The 17,500-nt window shown below is 45.9% G+C and overlaps 2 protein-coding genes across 5 annotated transcripts in view; both read right to left on the reverse strand.

Annotated features, from left to right (window-relative positions):
• ndnl2 (necdin-like 2) overlaps nt 1–4,359 on the reverse strand; it is an 8,670-nt gene extending 4,311 nt beyond the window's left edge. Inside the window, exons 1-4 of the mRNA XM_062415046.1 lie at nt 4,212–4,359; nt 3,276–3,328; nt 2,739–2,846; nt 916–979 (exon numbers count right to left, since the gene is read on the reverse strand). Coding sequence (XP_062271030.1) covers nt 916–979; nt 2,739–2,846; nt 3,276–3,323 — 220 coding nt within the window. The 5' untranslated portion in view covers nt 3,324–3,328; nt 4,212–4,359. The remainder of the gene's footprint in view (nt 1–915; nt 980–2,738; nt 2,847–3,275; nt 3,329–4,211) is intronic.
• Nucleotides 4,360–4,893: 534 nt separating this feature from the next.
• Nucleotides 4,894–15,661, reverse strand: si:dkey-96f10.1 (6-phosphofructo-2-kinase/fructose-2,6-bisphosphatase). 4 transcript variants are annotated; one of them, XR_009924889.1, is made up of 15 exons: nt 15,098–15,661; nt 14,114–14,239; nt 12,667–12,763; nt 12,527–12,593; nt 11,553–11,627; nt 10,869–10,925; nt 10,631–10,752; nt 9,763–9,970; nt 9,541–9,687; nt 9,334–9,438; nt 8,611–8,740; nt 8,263–8,325; nt 7,649–7,713; nt 5,347–6,797; nt 4,894–5,267 (listed from the first exon to the last, which is right to left on the reverse strand). XR_009924889.1 is itself a non-coding variant. In XM_062415048.1 (14 exons), exons 1-14 carry the CDS (start codon nt 15,189–15,191, stop codon nt 6,738–6,740), a joined length of 1,416 nt encoding a protein of 471 aa, XP_062271032.1. In that variant the 5' UTR covers nt 15,192–15,661; the 3' UTR covers nt 4,894–6,737. The 4 variants fall into 4 exon arrangements, 1 of the variants encoding a protein (XP_062271032.1); XR_009924890.1 differs by having other exon boundaries at nt 4,894–5,191; nt 5,322–6,797; XR_009924888.1 differs by having other exon boundaries at nt 5,322–6,797.
• Between the last annotated feature and the right edge of the window lie 1,839 nt (nt 15,662–17,500).

Consider the following 17,500-nt stretch of genomic DNA (forward strand, 5'->3'; position numbering starts at 1 on the left):
ACAGAGGAGAGACAGAGAGACAGAGAGGAGAGACACAGAGGAGAGACAGAGAGACACAGAGGAGAGACAGAGAGAGAGAGAGAGACACAGAGGAGAGACAGAGACAGAGGAGAGACAGAGAGAGAGGAGAGACACAGAGGAGAGACAGAGAGAGAGAGAGAGAGAGAGACACAGAGGAGAGACAGAGAGAGAGAGAGAGAGAGACACAGAGGAGAGACAGAGAGACACAGAGGAGAGACAGAGAGAGAGAGAGAGAGAGACACAGAGGAGAGACAGAGAGACACAGAGGAGAGACAGAGAGACAGAGAGACACAGAGGAGAGACAGAGACAGAGGAGAGACAGAGAGAGAGGAGAGACACAGAGGAGAGACAGAGAGGAGAGACAGAGAGACACAGAGGAGAGACAGAGAGACACAGAGGAGAGACAGAGAGAGAGAGAGAGAGAGACACAGAGGAGAGACAGAGAGACACAGAGGAGAGACAGAGAGACAGAGAGACACAGAGGAGAGACAGAGACAGAGGAGAGACAGAGAGAGAGGAGAGACAGAGAGGAGAGACAGAGAGACACAGAGGAGAGACAGAGAGACACAGAGGAGAGACAGAGAGAGACAGAGACAGAGAGAGATAGATCAGTCAGTGTGTTTCGGGGGTTTGATTGAAACAGTTCAGCGGTGTGATGTCAAAGGTGTGATGTCAGAGGTGTGATTTCAGAGGTGTGATTTCAGCGGTGTGATGTCAGCGGTGTGATGTCAGAGGTGTGATGTCAGAGGTGTGATGTCAGAGGTGTGATGTCAGCGGTCTGATGTCAGCGGTGTGATGTCAGAGGTGTGATGTCAGAGGTGTGATGTCAGCGGTGTGATGTCAGAGGTATGATGTCAGAGGTGTGATGTCAGAGGTGTGATGTCAGAGCTTTACCGGCTCGGCGAACAGGAATCTTCTCCTGGTCCTTCATCAGGAAGTAATGAATCACATCTGAAGTCTGCAAACAAACCAGCTGAGTCAGAAACATGTTACTATTTACCCCACAGTAGACTCTAACTACCTCTGTAGACTCTGTAACTACCTCTGTAGACTCTAACTACCTCTGTAGACTCTAACTACCTCTGTAGACTCTGTAACTACCTCTGTAGACTCTAACTACCTCTGTAGACTCTCTAACTACCTCTGTAGACTCTAACTACCTCTGTAGACTCTGTAACTACCTCTGTAGACTCTAACTACCTCTGTAGACTCTCTAACTACCTCTGTAGACTCTGTAACTACCTCTGTAGACTCTGTAACTACCTCTGTAAACTCTGTAACTACCTCTGTAGACTCTAACTACCTCTGTAGACTCTATAACTACCTCTGTAGACTCTATAACTACCTCTGTAGACTCTAACTACCTCTGTAGACTCTAACTACCTCTGTAGACTCTGTAACTACCTCTGTAGACTCTATAACTACCTCTGTAGACTCTATAACTACCTCTGTAGACTCTATAACTACCTCTGTAGACTCTGTAACTACCTCTGTAGACTCTGTAACTACCTCTGTAGACTCTCTAACTACCTCTGTAGACTCTAACTACCTCTGTAGACTCTATAACTACCTCTGTAGACTCTAACTACCTCTGTAGACTCTAACTACCTCTGTAGACTCTAACTACCTCTGTAGACTCTAACTACCTCTGTAGACTCTATAACTACCTCTGTAGACTCTGTAACTACCTCTGTAGACTCTATAACTACCTCTGTAGACTCTGTAACTACCTCTGTAGACTCTATAACTACCTCTGTAGACTCTAACTACCTCTGTAGACTCTGTAACTACCTCTGTAGACTCTATAACTACCTCTGTAGACTCTAACTACCTCTGTAGACTCTGTAACTACCTCTGTAGACTCTAACTACCTCTGTAGACTCTCTAACTACCTCTGTAGACTCTGTAACTACCTCTGTAGACTCTAACTACCTCTGTAGACTCTAACTACCTCTGTAGACTCTGTAACTACCTCTGTAGACTCTAACTACCTCTGTAGACTCTGTAACTACCTCTGTAGACTCTAACTACCTCTGTAGACTCTAACTACCTCTGTAGACTCTAACTACCTCTGTAGACTCTATAACTACCTCTGTAGACTCTGTAACTACCTCTGTAGACTCTAATTACCTCTGTAGACTCTATAACTACCTCTGTAGACTCTATAACTACCTCTGTAGACTCTGTAACTACCTCTGTAGACTCTAACTACCTCTGTAGACTCTGTAACTACCTCTGTAGACTCTAACTACCTCTGTAGACTCTAACTACCTCTGTAGACTCTGTAACTACCTCTGTAGACTCTAACTACCTCTGTAGACTCTATAACTACCTCTGTAGACTCTAACTACCTCTGTAGACTCTAACTACCTCTGTAGACTCTGTAACTACCTCTGTAGACTCTGTAACTACCTCTGTAGACTCTGTAACTACCTCTGTAGACTCTCTAACTACCTCTGTAGACTCTGTAACTACCTCTGTAGACTCTAACTACCTCTGTAGACTCTAACTACCTCTGTAGACTCTAACTACCTCTGTAGACTCTCTAACTACCTCTGTAGACTCTTTAACTACCTCTGTAGACTCTATAACTACCTCTGTAGACTCTCTAACTACCTCTGTAGACTCTAACTACCTCTGTAGACTCTAACTACCTCTGTAGACTCTATAACTACCTCTGTAGACTCTATAACTACCTCTGTGTTTGTGTCTCTCACCTTATTGTCGACCTCTGCAGGTGTGACTCTCTCCATCCCTCTGCTGACCTGGGACGTACTCGGCAGCTCCTCATCGTCCGCCTGAGTCACTGCGGAGCCGCTCTGCCTCTGCAGCCAGAAACACGGAATAATGTGCAATAAGGTGCAATAAGGTGCAATAAGGTGCAATAAGGTGCAATAAGGTGTAATAAGGTGCAATAAGGTGCAATAAGGTGCAATAAGGTGTAATAAGGTGTAATAAGGTGCAATAAGGTGCAATAAGGTGTAATAAGGTGTAATAAGGTGCAATAAGGTGCAATAAGGTGTAATAAGGTGCAATAAGGTGCAATAAGGTGCAATAAGGTGTAATAAGGTGTAATAAGGTGTAATAAGGTGTAATAAGGTGTAATAAGGTGCAATAAGGTGTAATAAGGTGTAATAAGGTGTAATAAGGTGTAATAAGGTGTAATAAGGTGTAATAAGGTGTAATAAGGTGCAATAAGGTGCAATAAGGTGCAATAAGGTGTAATAAGGTGTAATAATAAGGATGATACCGACCCTGGGCTGAGAGGACCTCTGTGTTTTGACAAGTCTCTTCTTCATCATGATGACTGAAATAAACAGATTAACTTTTACTGTAATACTGCATACTACATCACTATAATACTGCAGTACTTTTACTGTAATACTGCATACTACATCACTATAATACTGCAGTACTTTTACTGTAATACTGCATACTACATCACTATAATACTGCAGTACTTTTACTGTAATACTGCATACTACATCCCTATAATACTGCAGTACTTTTACTGTAATACTGCATACTACATCACTATAATACTGCAGTACTTTTACTGTAATACTGCATACTACATCACTATAATACTGCAGTACTTTTACTGTAATACTGCATACTACATCACTATAATACTGCAGTACTTTTACTGTAATACTGCATACTACATCCCTATAATACTGCAGTACTTTTACTGTAATACTGCGTACTACATCATCATAATACTGCAGTACTTTTACTGTAATACTGCATACTACATCCCTATAATACTGCAGTACTTTTACTGTAATACTGCATACTACATCACTATAATACTGCAGTACTTTTACTGTAATACTGCATACTACATCACTATAATACTGCAGTACTTTTACTGTAATACTGCATACTACATCACTATAATACTGCAGTACTTTTACTGTAATACTGCATACTACATCACTATAATACTGCAGTACTTTTACTGTAATACTGCATACTACATCACTATAATACTGCAGTACTTTTACTGTAATACTGCATACTACATCACTCATAATACTGCAGTACTTTTACTGTAGTACTGCATACTACATCACTATAATACTGCAGTACTTTTACTGTAATACTGCATTACTCATAATACTGCAGTACTTTTACTGTAATACTACATTACTCCACCGATCAGCTGATGAACCAAACACGTCACTAACCTGCAGAAGCTTCAAATAGGATCAATAATAAAACTCTGGTTCTGTTTCAATATGAACCCGCTGCTGCTTCCTTCATCCCTCTCTTCCGCTTTCTTTTCTTCCTCTCTTCCTCTTCCTCTCTTTCTTTCTCACCGTTTCTTTCCCGCTCTGCTCCACTGCTCGGCGCCTGCAGATGACGCTTAATGAGCGCGCTTCTTCTTCTTCTTTGGTGTTTTGCATCAACATGTTGCTCTACTACCACTACTGCCCCCTGCTGGAGTTACCCTGCTCCTACCACTACTGCCCCCTGCTGGAGATACCCTGCTCCTACCACTACTGCCCCCTGCTGGAGTTACCCTGCTTCTACCACTACTGCCCCCTGCTGGAGTTACCCTGCTCCTACCACTACTGCCCCCTGCTGGAGTTACCCTGCTACTACCATCAGCTGTAACTCTAAACTCTAAATCTTAATAATAATAATAATAATAATAATAATAATAATAATGATAATAATAATAAAAATAATAATGATAATAATAATAATGATAATAATAATAAAAATAACAATGACAATAATAATAATGATAATAATAATAATAATGATAATAATAATAATAATAATAATAATAATAATAATAATAATAATGATAATAATAATAATAATAATAATAATAATAATAATAATAATGAGAATCTCACTGAGTCAGGTTTCATTTGTTTTATTGTTCAGAAAATAAAATCTTTTATAATTGATTTAACATAAATGATGTTTGTTCTTCATTTCTTTCACTGAGCCCAGCAGAGACGCTCCGACCCGGATCTGATATCACTGTTCAGGATGTTATCAGATACCTGATCTAGCAGTTAGAGTCTATATCAGGCTGATATCTGATATTAATATCAGATCGGTGCATCTCTACAGTACTGATAGATTCACAGCAACAGTTCCACCTTAACATCACAATAACAGTTCCACCTTAACGTCACAGTAACAGTTCCACCTTAACATTCACAGTAACAGTTCCACCTTAACATCACAGCAACAGTTCCACATTAACGTCACAGTAACAGTTCCACCTTAACATCACACAGTAACAGTTCCACCTTAACATCACACAGTAACAGTTCCACCTTAACATCACAGTAACAGTTCCACCTTAACATCACAGTAACAGTTCCACCTTAACATCACAGTAACAGTTCCACCTTAACATCACACAGTGACTGATTGACTGATTGATTGACTGACTGACTGACTGATTGACTGACTGACTGATTGATTGACTGACTGACTGATTGATTGACTGACTGACTGACTGATTGACTGACTGACTGATTGACTGACTGATTGACTGACTGATTGACTGACTGACTGATTGATTGACTGACTGACTGACTGATTGACTGACTGACTGATTGACTGACTGACTGATTGACTGACTGATTGACTGACTGACTGACTGATTGACTGACTGACTGATTGACTGAATGATTGACTGACTGACTGATTGACTGACTGATTGACTGAATGATTGATTGACTGATTGACTGACTGATTGACTGACTGACTGACTGATTGACTGACTGACTGATTGACTGAATGATTGACTGACTGACTGACTGATTGACTGACTGATTGACTGAATGATTGATTGATTGACTGACTGACTGATTGACTGACTGACTGACTGACTGATTGACTGACTGATTGACTGACTGATTGACTGACTGATTGACTGAATGATTGATTGATTGACTGACTGACTGACTGATTGACTGACTGATTGATTGATCTATTGATATATTATATGTGACAGGTTCATTGATGAATCTTCATATTTAAACCTGAGGAAACTACAGCTGCTAATTATTACTTTCATTATTGATTAATATACTGATTATTTTCTGCATTGATCGATTAGCTGGAAATGTTTGTAAAGTCCAACTTGAGTGTGTGTTACTGTGTGTGTGTGTGTGTGTTACTGTGTGTGTGTGTGTTACTGTGTGTGTTATTGTGTGTTACTGTGTGTTACTGTGTGTGTGTGTGTGTTACTGTGTATGTTATTGTGTGTTACTGTGTGTGTGTGTGTGTGTGTGTTACTGTGTGTGTGTGTGTGTGTGTGTGTGTGTTACTGTGTGTGTGTGTGTGAGGCACGTGATGGTGTTGGCAGCTGAAGTTCAGGTCATGTGAGCGTTAGCCGTTAGCTTAGCATGAAGGCGGGACTATCTCCTGACAGGTGAGCCACCTGACGTAGCTGCTACCCGTCAGTCACATGACCCTCAGCGGCCATCGAGAGTCCCCCATTGGTCAGGAGGAGGGACTCCCTAAAACTGGATGGATGTCTAGCACCACCGCCCCCCCCCCCCCCCCCCAACAGCAGGAGCACACAGGGAGGTGATGAAGAGGAGGAGGAGGAGCACACAGGGAGGTGATGAAGTGGAGGAAGTTGATGTGGAAGGCTAACAGTGACTGTGGTCATGTGACGGGTTCACATTAAAGATTACGATGATTAAAGGATTAAAAAGTTGGATGAAGCTCGTTGAGTTTCAGCTGTGATCTGGAACCGTCTCCAAGGCTTCCTCCGGGTCCCGATCCACGTCCACGTTCTGAGAGACAAACTCACCACGTCAACAACGGTTATCTGCGTAATAACCTACGGTATAACTGCACCGTAACACGAGCGTAACTGCACCGTAACGCTAGCGTAACTGCACCGTAACACGAGCGTAACTGCACCGTTACGCTAGCGTAACTGCACCGTAACACGAGCGTAACTGCACCGTTACGCTAGCGTAACTGCAACGTAACACGAGCGTAACTTCACCGTAACGTTAGCGTAACTGCACCGTAACGCTAGCGTAACTGCACCGTCACACTAGCGTAACTTCACCGTCCCACTAGCGTAACTGCACCGTCACACTAGCGTAACTGCACCGTAACACGAGCGTAACACGAGCGTAACTGCACCGTAACGCTAGCGTAACTGCACCGTAACCCACCGTAACTGCACCGTAACACGAGCGTAACTGCACCGTAACGCTAGCGTAACTGCACCGTAACACGAGCGTAACTGCACCGTTACGCTAGCGTAACTGCACCGTTACGCTAGCGTAACTGCACCGTAACACGAGCGTAACTGCACCGTAACGCTAGCGTAACTTCACCGTCACACTAGCGTAACTGCACCGTCACGCTAGCGTAACTGCACCGTCACACTAGCGTAACTGCACCGTCACACTAGCGTAACTTCACCGTCACGCTAGCGTAACTGCACCGTCACACTAGCGTAACTTCACCGTCACGCTAGCGTAACTGCACCGTCACACTAGCGTAACTGCACCGTCACACTAGCGTAACTGCACCGTCACACTAGCGTAACTGCACTATAATATTACTACTACAATAGTACAGAGATATTATAAGATGTCATGTATTAGTGGTTTGAATTGAAACTCACCTCTGGTTTGTCTCTGTGTGTGTTCACAGCTTCAATGTTCAGGAAGACAGTCTCCACTTTACAACCTGAAACACATACAGAGCAGAACTGACACACTGGGAGCAGCACTGGGAGCAGCACTGAAACACTGGGAGCAGGAGCAGCACTGAAACACTGGGAGCAGCACTGACACACTGGGAGTAGCACTGACACACTAGGAGCAGCACAGAAACACTGGGAGCAGTACTGACACACTGGGAGCAGCACTGAAACACTGGGAGCAGCACTGGGAGCAGCACTGACACACTAGGAGCAGCACTGACACACTGGGAGCAGCACTGAAACACTGGGAGCAGCACTGACACACTGGGAGCAGCACTGGGAGCAGCACTGACACACTGGGAGCAGCACTGACACACTGGGAGCAGCACTGGGAGCAGCACTGACACACTGGGAGCAGCACTGACACAGTGGGAGCAGCACTGGGAGCAGCACTGACACACTGGGAGCAGCACTGGGAGCAGCACTGACACACTGGGAGCAGCACTGACACACTGGGAGCAGCACTGACACACTGGGAGCAGCACTGACACAGTGGGAGCAGCACTGGGAGCAGCACTGGGAGCAGTACTGACCGTAGGCGACGGGGGTGAGCTTCAGGACGGTGTGCAGGGGACACTTGAGGTACGGCAGCTCGCCTGATTGGAGACAGAAACACAGAATGATAAATAACTGACATCACCTGAAACTACCTTTACACTGATGCATCATGGGAGCCGTAGTTCACCATGATGCATCATGGGAGACGTAGTTCACTGAGAGAAGCTAATTCAATCAATCTGAATACAGGAAATATCTTCAACACTGCGTCTCTCTTTAAGGAAACATTGATGATTACTTTCATTATCAATTAATCTGATGATTAATCGATCAGCTGATCAATTATTTTGATGATTAATCGATCAGCTGATTGATCCTCTCACCTGCGCTCTTATCCAGGAAGTAGGCGAGCAGACATCTCATCACAGCCTGGTGACAGATGACCAACACGTTCTCCTGCCGCTCCAGCTCCATGATGACCGGCTCCAGACGCTGGACCAGGTCCTCGTAAGACTGGATCACACAGGATCACAAAGGATGACACACACTGGATCACACACACAGGATCACACAGGATCACACACACAGGATCACACAGGATCACACACACTGGATCACACACACAGGATCACACAGGATCACACACACTGGATCACACACACAGGATCACACAGGATCACACACACAGGATCACACACACTGGATCACACTGGATCACACAGGATCACACACACAGGATCACACACACTGGATCACACTGGATCACACAGGATCACACACACTGGATCATACTGGATCACACAGGATCCCAGACAGACAGGATCACACAGGATCACACACACAGGATCACACAGGATCACACACACAGGATCACACAGGATCACACACACTGGATCACACTGGATCATACTGGATCACACAGGATCCCAGACAGACAGGATCACACAGGATCACACAGGATCACACACACAGGATCACACAGGATCACACACACAGGATCACACACACAGGATCACACAGGATCACACACACAGGATCACACACACTGGATCCCAGACAGACAGGATCACACTGGATCCCACTGGATCCCAGACAGACAGTCTCACCTCTCCTTTCGGGTAGCGGTAGCGATACTTGTTTTGGTCCCTCAGTGCGAACTCTTCTGGGAAGTTCTGCTGAATCTCTTCGTACGTCATTTCCTCACAAACGCCCTGCAGACAGAGGACATGATCATGTGATCCACTATGTGATCCAGCATGTGATCCACCATGTGATCCAACATGTGATCCACCATGTGTTGCAGGTTAACTCACAGCATCGATCTCATTGAGAGCCTTCCACTGTTCGTACTGGACTCCCAGAGCCTCGGCGGTCTGGATGGTCCTCTTCATGTGGCTGGTCCAAACCTTCAGGTCTGTGATGGACTGTCCCCGCATGTACGCACCCAGAGCGCTGGCAAACTGAGAGGACAGACCCGGATCAGAACCCTGAGAACCCTGAGGACCCTGAGAACCCTGAGAACCCTGAGAACTAACCTTTGCCCCGCGGGACGACAGCCCAGAGTCTCCTCCGATGCGACCCACCAGGTTGAGCTCGCTCTCTCCGTGGCGGGACAGGTAGATGGACCGGGGGGTGACGTGGATGTTCATGAGGTAGTACACGATCCTGCTCTGAATGTGGTCCTGGACCCGGTTCACCAGATACCTGCTGCCCACGTTGAAGATCTTGATGTAAGACAGGTTCCTGCAGACGGAGGCGACAGTTAGAATACATGTGAGCAGACTCTGCAGGATCCAACAGTTAGCATCTGGTTCACTATCAAAGGAACTAAAGAGAAAAGATCAGAGAGGTTGGACTCAGCTAACCCTGCGTTGTGATCAGACTGTCTGCAGTAACATGAAGCTCATCTGAGGGTTCAGACACTGAGTCCTCTGCACAGGTGGGCTCAGTGGGCTCAGGCTCAGTGGGCTCAGGCTCAGTGGGCTCAGGATCAGGCTCAGTGGGCTCAGGCTCAGTGGGCTCAGGATCAGGCTCAGTGGGCTCAGGCTCAGTGGGCTCAGGCTCAGTGGGGGGGTTAAGGCTCGGGTTCAGGGGGCTCAGTGGGATCAGGCTCAGGCTCAGTGGGGGGGTTAAGGCTCGGGTTCAGGGGGCTCAGTGGGCTCAGGCTCAGTGGGGGGGTTAAGGCTCGGGTTCAGGGGGCTCAGTGGGCTCAGGCTCAGGCTCAGTGGGGGGGTTAAGGCTCGGGCTCGGACACAACGTGCAGTGTTAATCGCACGTTAAAGAAATGAACGCAGCTAAAATGAATTTGCATTAACGCGTTATCTTTGCCAGCCGTAGTTATTATATAATATATATAAGATGATTTAAAGGTGTCATCAGAGGAGGGGCATCGGGCCGGGGTACCTGTCCTTGTTGTCGTCCAGCGGGACGTAAGTCAGCTTGTAACAGTCGATCCTCTTCAGGAAGTCTGCCACCGCTTCCTCTTTGTCACAGTCGGCGTAGTCCGGACTGCTCAGCTTCACCTGCTGCAGAGAGGAAGAGTATGAAGATTACACTCCTCTTCATCAGCATCACTCACTGTAAATACACACACACACACACAAATATAAACACACACACACATACACACACACACACTTACTTTAATATTCTCAGCAATGATTTCTGGATCATCACAAACTGACTCCACGAAGAAAACCTGGAAAGGAGAAATGAGATATCAGAACAAAACCACCGAGCAGGAGAGAACAGGAGAGAACAGGAGAGAACAGGAGAGAACAGGAGAGAGAACAGGAGAGAACATGAGAGAACAGATGAGAGAAGGAGAGAACAGGAGAGAACAGGAGAGAACATGAGAGAACAGGAGAGAACAGGAGAGAACAGGAGAGAACAGATGAGAGAAGGAGAGAACAGGAGAGAACAGGAGAGAACAGGAGAGAACAGATGAGAGAAGGAGAGAACAGGAGAGAACAGGAGAGAACATGAGAGAACAGGAGAGAACAGGAGAGAACAGGAGAGAACAGATGAGAGAAGGAGAGAACAGGAGAGAACAGGAGAGAACAGATGAGAGAAGGAGAGAACAGGAGAGAACATGAGAGAACAGATGAGAGAACAGGAGAGAACAGGAGAGAACAGGTGAGAACGGGAGAGAACTGGAGAGAACAGATGAGAACGGGAGAGAACAGATGAGAGAACAGGAGAGAACAGATGACAACAGGAGAGAACAGGAGAGAACAGGAGAGAACAGATGAGAGAAGGAGAGAACAGGGGAGAACAGGAGAGAACAGAAGAGAACAGGAGAGAACAGGAGAGAACAGGATCTCACCTTATAGCCGTTCTCTTTGGCGAAGTTGAGGATGAGCAGTCTGCGGTCTGGAGTCGTGTTGGTCGCATCAAAAACCTCACAGAGACAAATGTAAGAAACACAACTGCTGTTTGTAACGTCATCTGCAGGTCAGACTAAAGTCTTTAGTTTAATTTAAAGAGAACCAACATTCCCACAGAGCAGCAGGAGAACCAGGAAGAAACCTCACAGAGAACCGAGCTCTGTGAGAGAACATCAGCTGACTGGTTCTCTAAAGTAACACTAAGTGTGTTTATGTGTAATGATTCCTCCTGTTCATACTGACCATTAGAAGATCCCTTCATCATGTTTACTGTAATGATTCCTCCTGTTCATACTGACCATTAGAAGATCCCTTCATAATGTTTACTGTAATGATTCCTCCTGTTCATACTGACCATTAGAAGATCCTTCATCATGTTTACTGTAATGATTCCTCCTGTTCATACTGACCATTAGAAGATCCCTTCATCATGTTTACTGTAATGATTCCTCCTGTTCATACTGACCATTAGAAGATCCCTTCATCATGTTTACTGTAATGATTCCTCCTGTTCATACTGACCATTAGAAGATCCCTTCATCATGTTTACTGTAATGATTCCTCCTGTTCATACTGACCATTAGAAGATCCCTTCATCATGTTTACTGTAATGATTCCTCCTGTTCATACTGACCATTAGAAGATCCTTCATCATGTTTACTGTAATGATTCCTCCTGTTCATACTGACCATTAGAAGATCCCTTCATCATGTTTACTGTAATGATTCCTCCTGTTCATACTGACCATTAGAAGATCCCTTCATCATGTTTACTGTAATGATTCCTCCTGTTCATACTGACCATTAGAAGATCCCTTCATCATGTTTACAATGGAAGTGATGAAGGACTAAACCAACAGTCCTCCTTCTGTGGTAACATTTAAAAGTGACAGACAGAAAGGAGGGCGTCTCACCACCACCTGGCCCTGCTGCAAGCTGAAGTAATCACACACGTCCTTCATGGCGGCCACGGCACAGCTCCTGTGACATCACAAGTGACATCATCAGTAATGCACAAACCTGACAGGAGGTCACATGATGAGCCACCTCGTACCTGCGGATCTTCATCGCCTCCGCGTTGTCGGGTCTGAAGAACTCGAAGCTGTTGTAGGAACGAGTCGCATCTCTCCGGTACTGACCCACATTAAACACTGCAACACACACACACACACACACACACACACACACACACACGAACACACGCACGCAAACACACACACACACGCACACACACACGGTAAATGGACTGTACTTAAATAACGCTTCTCTAGTCGTTATGACTCAGAGCTCTAATTCACTCATTCACACACTGATGGGAGGAGCTTCCACACAGCTGCTCATCAGGAGGAGACTGACATACACACACCGTTGGCATAGCAACACAGAGAGCTGCTCATCAGGAGGAGACTGACATACACACACCGTTGGCATAGCAACACAGAGAGCTGCTCATCAGGAGGAGACTGACATACACACACCGTTGGCATAGCAACACAGAGAGCTGCTCATCAGGAGGAGACTGACGTTCACACACCGTTGGCATAGCAACACAGAGAGCTGCTCATCAGGAGGAGACTAGCATTCACACACCGTTGGCATAGCAACGGGCAGTGTTGTGTCTGAACGTGTGTAGCGTTTAGTGTGTAGTGTGTAGTGTATAGTGTGTAGCGTTTAGTGTGTAGCGTGCAGTGTATAGTGTGTAGCGTTTAGTGTGTAGCGTGCAGTGTATAGTGTGTAGTGTATAGTGTGTAGTGTGTAGTATATAGTGTGTAGTGTATAGTGTGTAGTGTGTAGTGTGTAGTGTATAGTGTGTAGTGGTTAGTGTGTAGTGTGTAGTGGTTAGTGTGTAATGTGTAGTGTGTAGTGGTTAGTGTGTAGTGTGTAGTGTGTAGTGGTTAGTGTGTAGTGTATAGTGTGTAGTGTATAGTGTGTAGTGTGTAGTGGTTAGTGTGTAGTGTGTAGTGTGTAGTGTGTAGTGTATAGTGTGTAGTGTGTAGTGGTTAGTGTGTAGTGTGTAGTGTATAGTGTGTAGTGTATAGTGTGTAGTGTGTAGTGTGTAGTGGTTAGTGTGTAGTGTGTAGTGTGTAGTGTGTAGTGGTTAGTGTGTAGTGGTTAGTGTGTAGTGTGTAGTGTGTAGTGGTTAGTGTGTAGTGGTTAGTGTGTAGTGTGTAGTGTGTAGTGGTTAGTGTGTAGTGGTTAGTGTGTAGTGTGTAGTGGTTAGTGTGTAGTGTGTAGTGTGTAGTGTGTAGTGGTTAGTGGTTAGTGTGTAGTGGTTAGTGTGTAGTGGTTAGTGTGTAGTGTGTAGTGTGTAGTGGTTAGTGTGTAGTGTGTAGTGGTTAGTGTGTAGTGTGTAGTGTGTAGTGGTTAGTGTGTAGAGGTTAGTGTGTAGTGTGTAGTGGTTAGTGTGTAGTGTGTAGTGTGTAGTGTGTAGTGGTTAGTGTGTAGTGGTTAGTGTGTAGTGGTTAGTGTGTAGTGTGTAGTGTGTAGTGGTTAGTGTGTACCTTTGGTGGTGACTCCGATCCAGTTCAGGTAGCGCGTTAGCTTCTTGGAGATGTACGTCTTTCCTCTCGCCGGCAGGCCGACCATCACGATCATCGTCGGCGAGTTCGTGAACTGAGGCACCGACGCTGCAACAAGGGTCAAAGGTCAAAGTCACACTGAAGGAGCCGGAGCACATTACAGGTTGTTGGTTAGAGTACTCCTCCTCCTCCTCCTCCTCGTCCTCTTCCTCCTCCTCTTCCTGCTCCTCTTCCTCCTCCTCCTCTTCCTCCTCCTCCTCTTCCTCCTCCTCCTCATCCTCTTCCTCCTCCTCTTCCTCTGAGTATCGGACGGTGATGTCATCAGATTTAATTAATTAACTGATTAATAAATTTATTATCAGCTTCTTTAATAAACTGATCGGTTATTGATCCTCACAGACGGATCAATAACAAACAGTCAGTGACATCAGCAGCTGAAAGCTCGGGGTGAACGGCCGGCAGGTCGATGAGCTGCAGAGATTCAACTGCTGCACAAGCTGCTACATGTGTGTGTGTGTGTGTGTGTGTGTGTGTGTGTCTGTGTGTGTGTGTGTTTGTGTGTCTGTGTGTGTGTCTGTGTGTGTGTCTGTGTGTTACTGTGTATGTGTGTTACTGTGTATGTGTGTTACCGTGTGTGAGTGTGTGTGTGTGTGTGTGCGCGTGTGTGTGTGTGTGCGTGAGTGTGTGTGTGTGTCTGTGTGTTACCGTGTGTGAGAGTGTGTGTGTGTGTGTGTGTGTGTGTGTGTGTTACGATGTATGTGTGTGTTTGTGTGTGTGTGTGTGTGTATGTGTGTGTGTGTGTATGTGTGTGTGTGTGTGTGTGTGTGTGAGTGTGTGTGTGTCTGTGTGTTACCGTGTGTGAGAGTGTGTGTGTGTGTGTGTGTGTTACTGTGTATGTGTGTGTGTGTGTGTGTGTGTGTATGTGTGTGTGTGTGTGTGTGTGTGTGTGTGTGTGTGTGTACTCACAGCCTCTGCGCTGGCTCATCCTGCTTTTCATCCATGGCACCCAGGTCTTCTCCAGAGGATTCTGAGTAAGTGTGTGTTGAGTCTGTGACATCATCAACAGTGTGTGTGTTACAGTGTGTGTGTTTCAGTGTGTGTGTGTTACAGTGTGTGTGTTTCAGTGTATGTGTGTGTGTTACAGAGTGTGTCTATGTGTGTGGCAGGTAGAAATGAAAAGGATCTCCAGGTGAGCGTACTGATTTTGAACTTTCTCACATGACGTCAGAGGGGGCGGAGCCTGAATCAGCAGTTCGAGTCTCTGATTGGTCGGGCGACCTGTCAGTCAGGAACAGAACTGTTCCTGTAACGCCCACAATGACATCATCCACCAATCACCCAATCACAGAGAGCAGCTCTGAAGACACCCTTTGACCCAGAGAAGAGGGAGAGTGTGTGTGTGTGTGTGTGAGTGAGAGTGTGTGTTACCGTGTGTTACTGTGTATGTATGTGTGTTTGTCTGGGTATGTGTGTGTGTGTGCGTGTGTCTCTGTGTGTGTCTGTGTGTGTCTGTGTGTGTGTGTGTGTCTCTGTGTGTGTGTGTGTGTGTCTCTGTTTGTGTGTATGTGTGTGTCTCTTTGTGTCTGTGTGTGTTTCTGTGTTTGTCTGTGTGTGTGTGTGTGTGTGTCTGTGTGTGTGAGTGTGTGTGTGTGTCTGTGTTTCTGTGTGTGTGTCTCTTTGTGTGTGTGTGTGTGTCTGTGTTTGTCTGTGTGTGTGTGTGTGTCTGTGTGTGTGTGTGTGTGTGTGTGTTTCTCTGTGTGTGTGTATGTATAAAGTCCTTCTTGTCACTTTCATCATATCTGAAAGAGCTCATAGAACCTTATGAACCTAGAACACTGCGCTCCCAGCTCATAGAACCTCATGAACCTACTAGAACCCTGCGCTCCCAGCTCATAGAACCTTATGAACCTACTAGAACACTGCGCTCCCAGCTCACAGAACCTTATGAACCTACTAGAACACTGCGCTCCCAGCTCATAGAACCTTATGAACCTACTAGAACACTGCGCTCCCAGCTCATAGAACCTTATGAACCTACTAGAACACTGTGCTCCCAGCACATAGAACCTCATGAACCTACTAGAACACTGCGCTCCCAGCTCATAGAACCTTATGAACCTACTAGAACACTGTGCTCCCAGCCCATAGAACCTCATGAACCTACTAGAACGCTGCGCTCCCAGCTCATAGAACCTTATGAACCTACTAGAACACTGCGCTCCCAGCTCATAGAACCTTATGAACCTAGAACACTGCGCTCCCAGCTCATAGAACCTTATGAACCTAGAACACTGCGCTCCCAGCTCATAGAACCTCATGAACCTACTAGAACACTGTGCTCCCAGCTCATAGAACCTTATGTACCTACTAGAACGCTGCGCTCCCAGCTCATAGAACCTCATGAACCTACTAGAACGCTGCGCTCCCAGCTCATAGAACCTTATGAACCTACTAGAACACTGCGCTCCCAGCTCATAGAACCTCATGTACCTACTAGAACACTGCGCTCCCAGCTCATAGAACCTTATGAACCTAGAACACTGCGCTCCCAGCTCATAGAACCTTATGAACCTACTAGAACACTGCGCTCCCAGCTCATAGAACCTTATGAACCTACTAGAACACTGCGCTCCCAGCTCATAGAACCTTATGAACCTACTAGAACACTGCGCTCCCAGCTCATAGAACCTTATGAACCTACTAGAACACTGAGCTCCCAGCTCATAGAACTGTATGAACCTACTAGAACACTGCGCTTCCAGCTCATAGAACCTCATGAACCTACTAGAACACTGCGCTCCCAGCTCATAGAACCTTATGAACCTACTAGAACACTGCGCTCCCAGCTCATAGAACCTTATGAACCTACTAGAACACTGCGCTCCCAGCTCATAGAACCTTATGAACCTAGAACACTGCGCTCCCAGCTCATAGAACCTTATGAACCTACTAGAACACTGCGCTCCCAGCTCATAGAACCTTATGAACCTAGAACACTGCGCTCCCAGCTCATAGAACCTTATGAACCTACTAGAACACTGCGCTCCCAGCTCATAGAACCTTATGAACCTAGAACACTGTGCTCCCAGCTCATAGAACCTTATGAACCTACTAGAACGCTGCGCTCCAAGCTCATAGAACCTTATGTACCTACTAGAACGCTGCGCTCCCAGCTCATAGAACCTCATGAACCTACTAGAACACTGCGCTCCCAGCTCATAGAACCTTATGAACCTACTAGAACACTGCGCTCCCAACTCATAGAACCTTATGAACCTAGAACACTGCGCTCCCAGCTCATAGAACCTTATGAACCTAGAACGCTGCGCTCCCAGCTCATAGAACCTTATGAACCTACTAGAACACTGC

Source organism: Scomber scombrus, unplaced genomic scaffold (assembly GCF_963691925.1).
Source record: "Scomber scombrus unplaced genomic scaffold, fScoSco1.1 SCAFFOLD_184, whole genome shotgun sequence".
In the NCBI taxonomy this organism is placed as follows: domain Eukaryota; kingdom Metazoa; phylum Chordata; class Actinopteri; order Scombriformes; family Scombridae; genus Scomber; species Scomber scombrus.

What these genes read in the sequence shown, in the direction of transcription:
- si:dkey-96f10.1 (XM_062415048.1), bottom strand. Translation starts at nt 15,191, where the DNA reads ATGATGTCACAGACTCAACACACACTTACTCAGAATCCTCTGGAGAAG. An exon ending in GCTCACCCCCGTCGCCTACG is followed by an intron (nt 7,714 to 8,262) that starts GTCAGTACTGCT and finishes TATGTGTTTCAG; the next exon opens with GTTGTAAAGTGGAGACTGTC. An exon ending in CACACAGAGACAAACCAGAG is followed by an intron (nt 6,798 to 7,648) that starts GTGAGTTTCAAT and finishes TTTGTCTCTCAG; the next exon opens with AACGTGGACGTGGATCGGGA.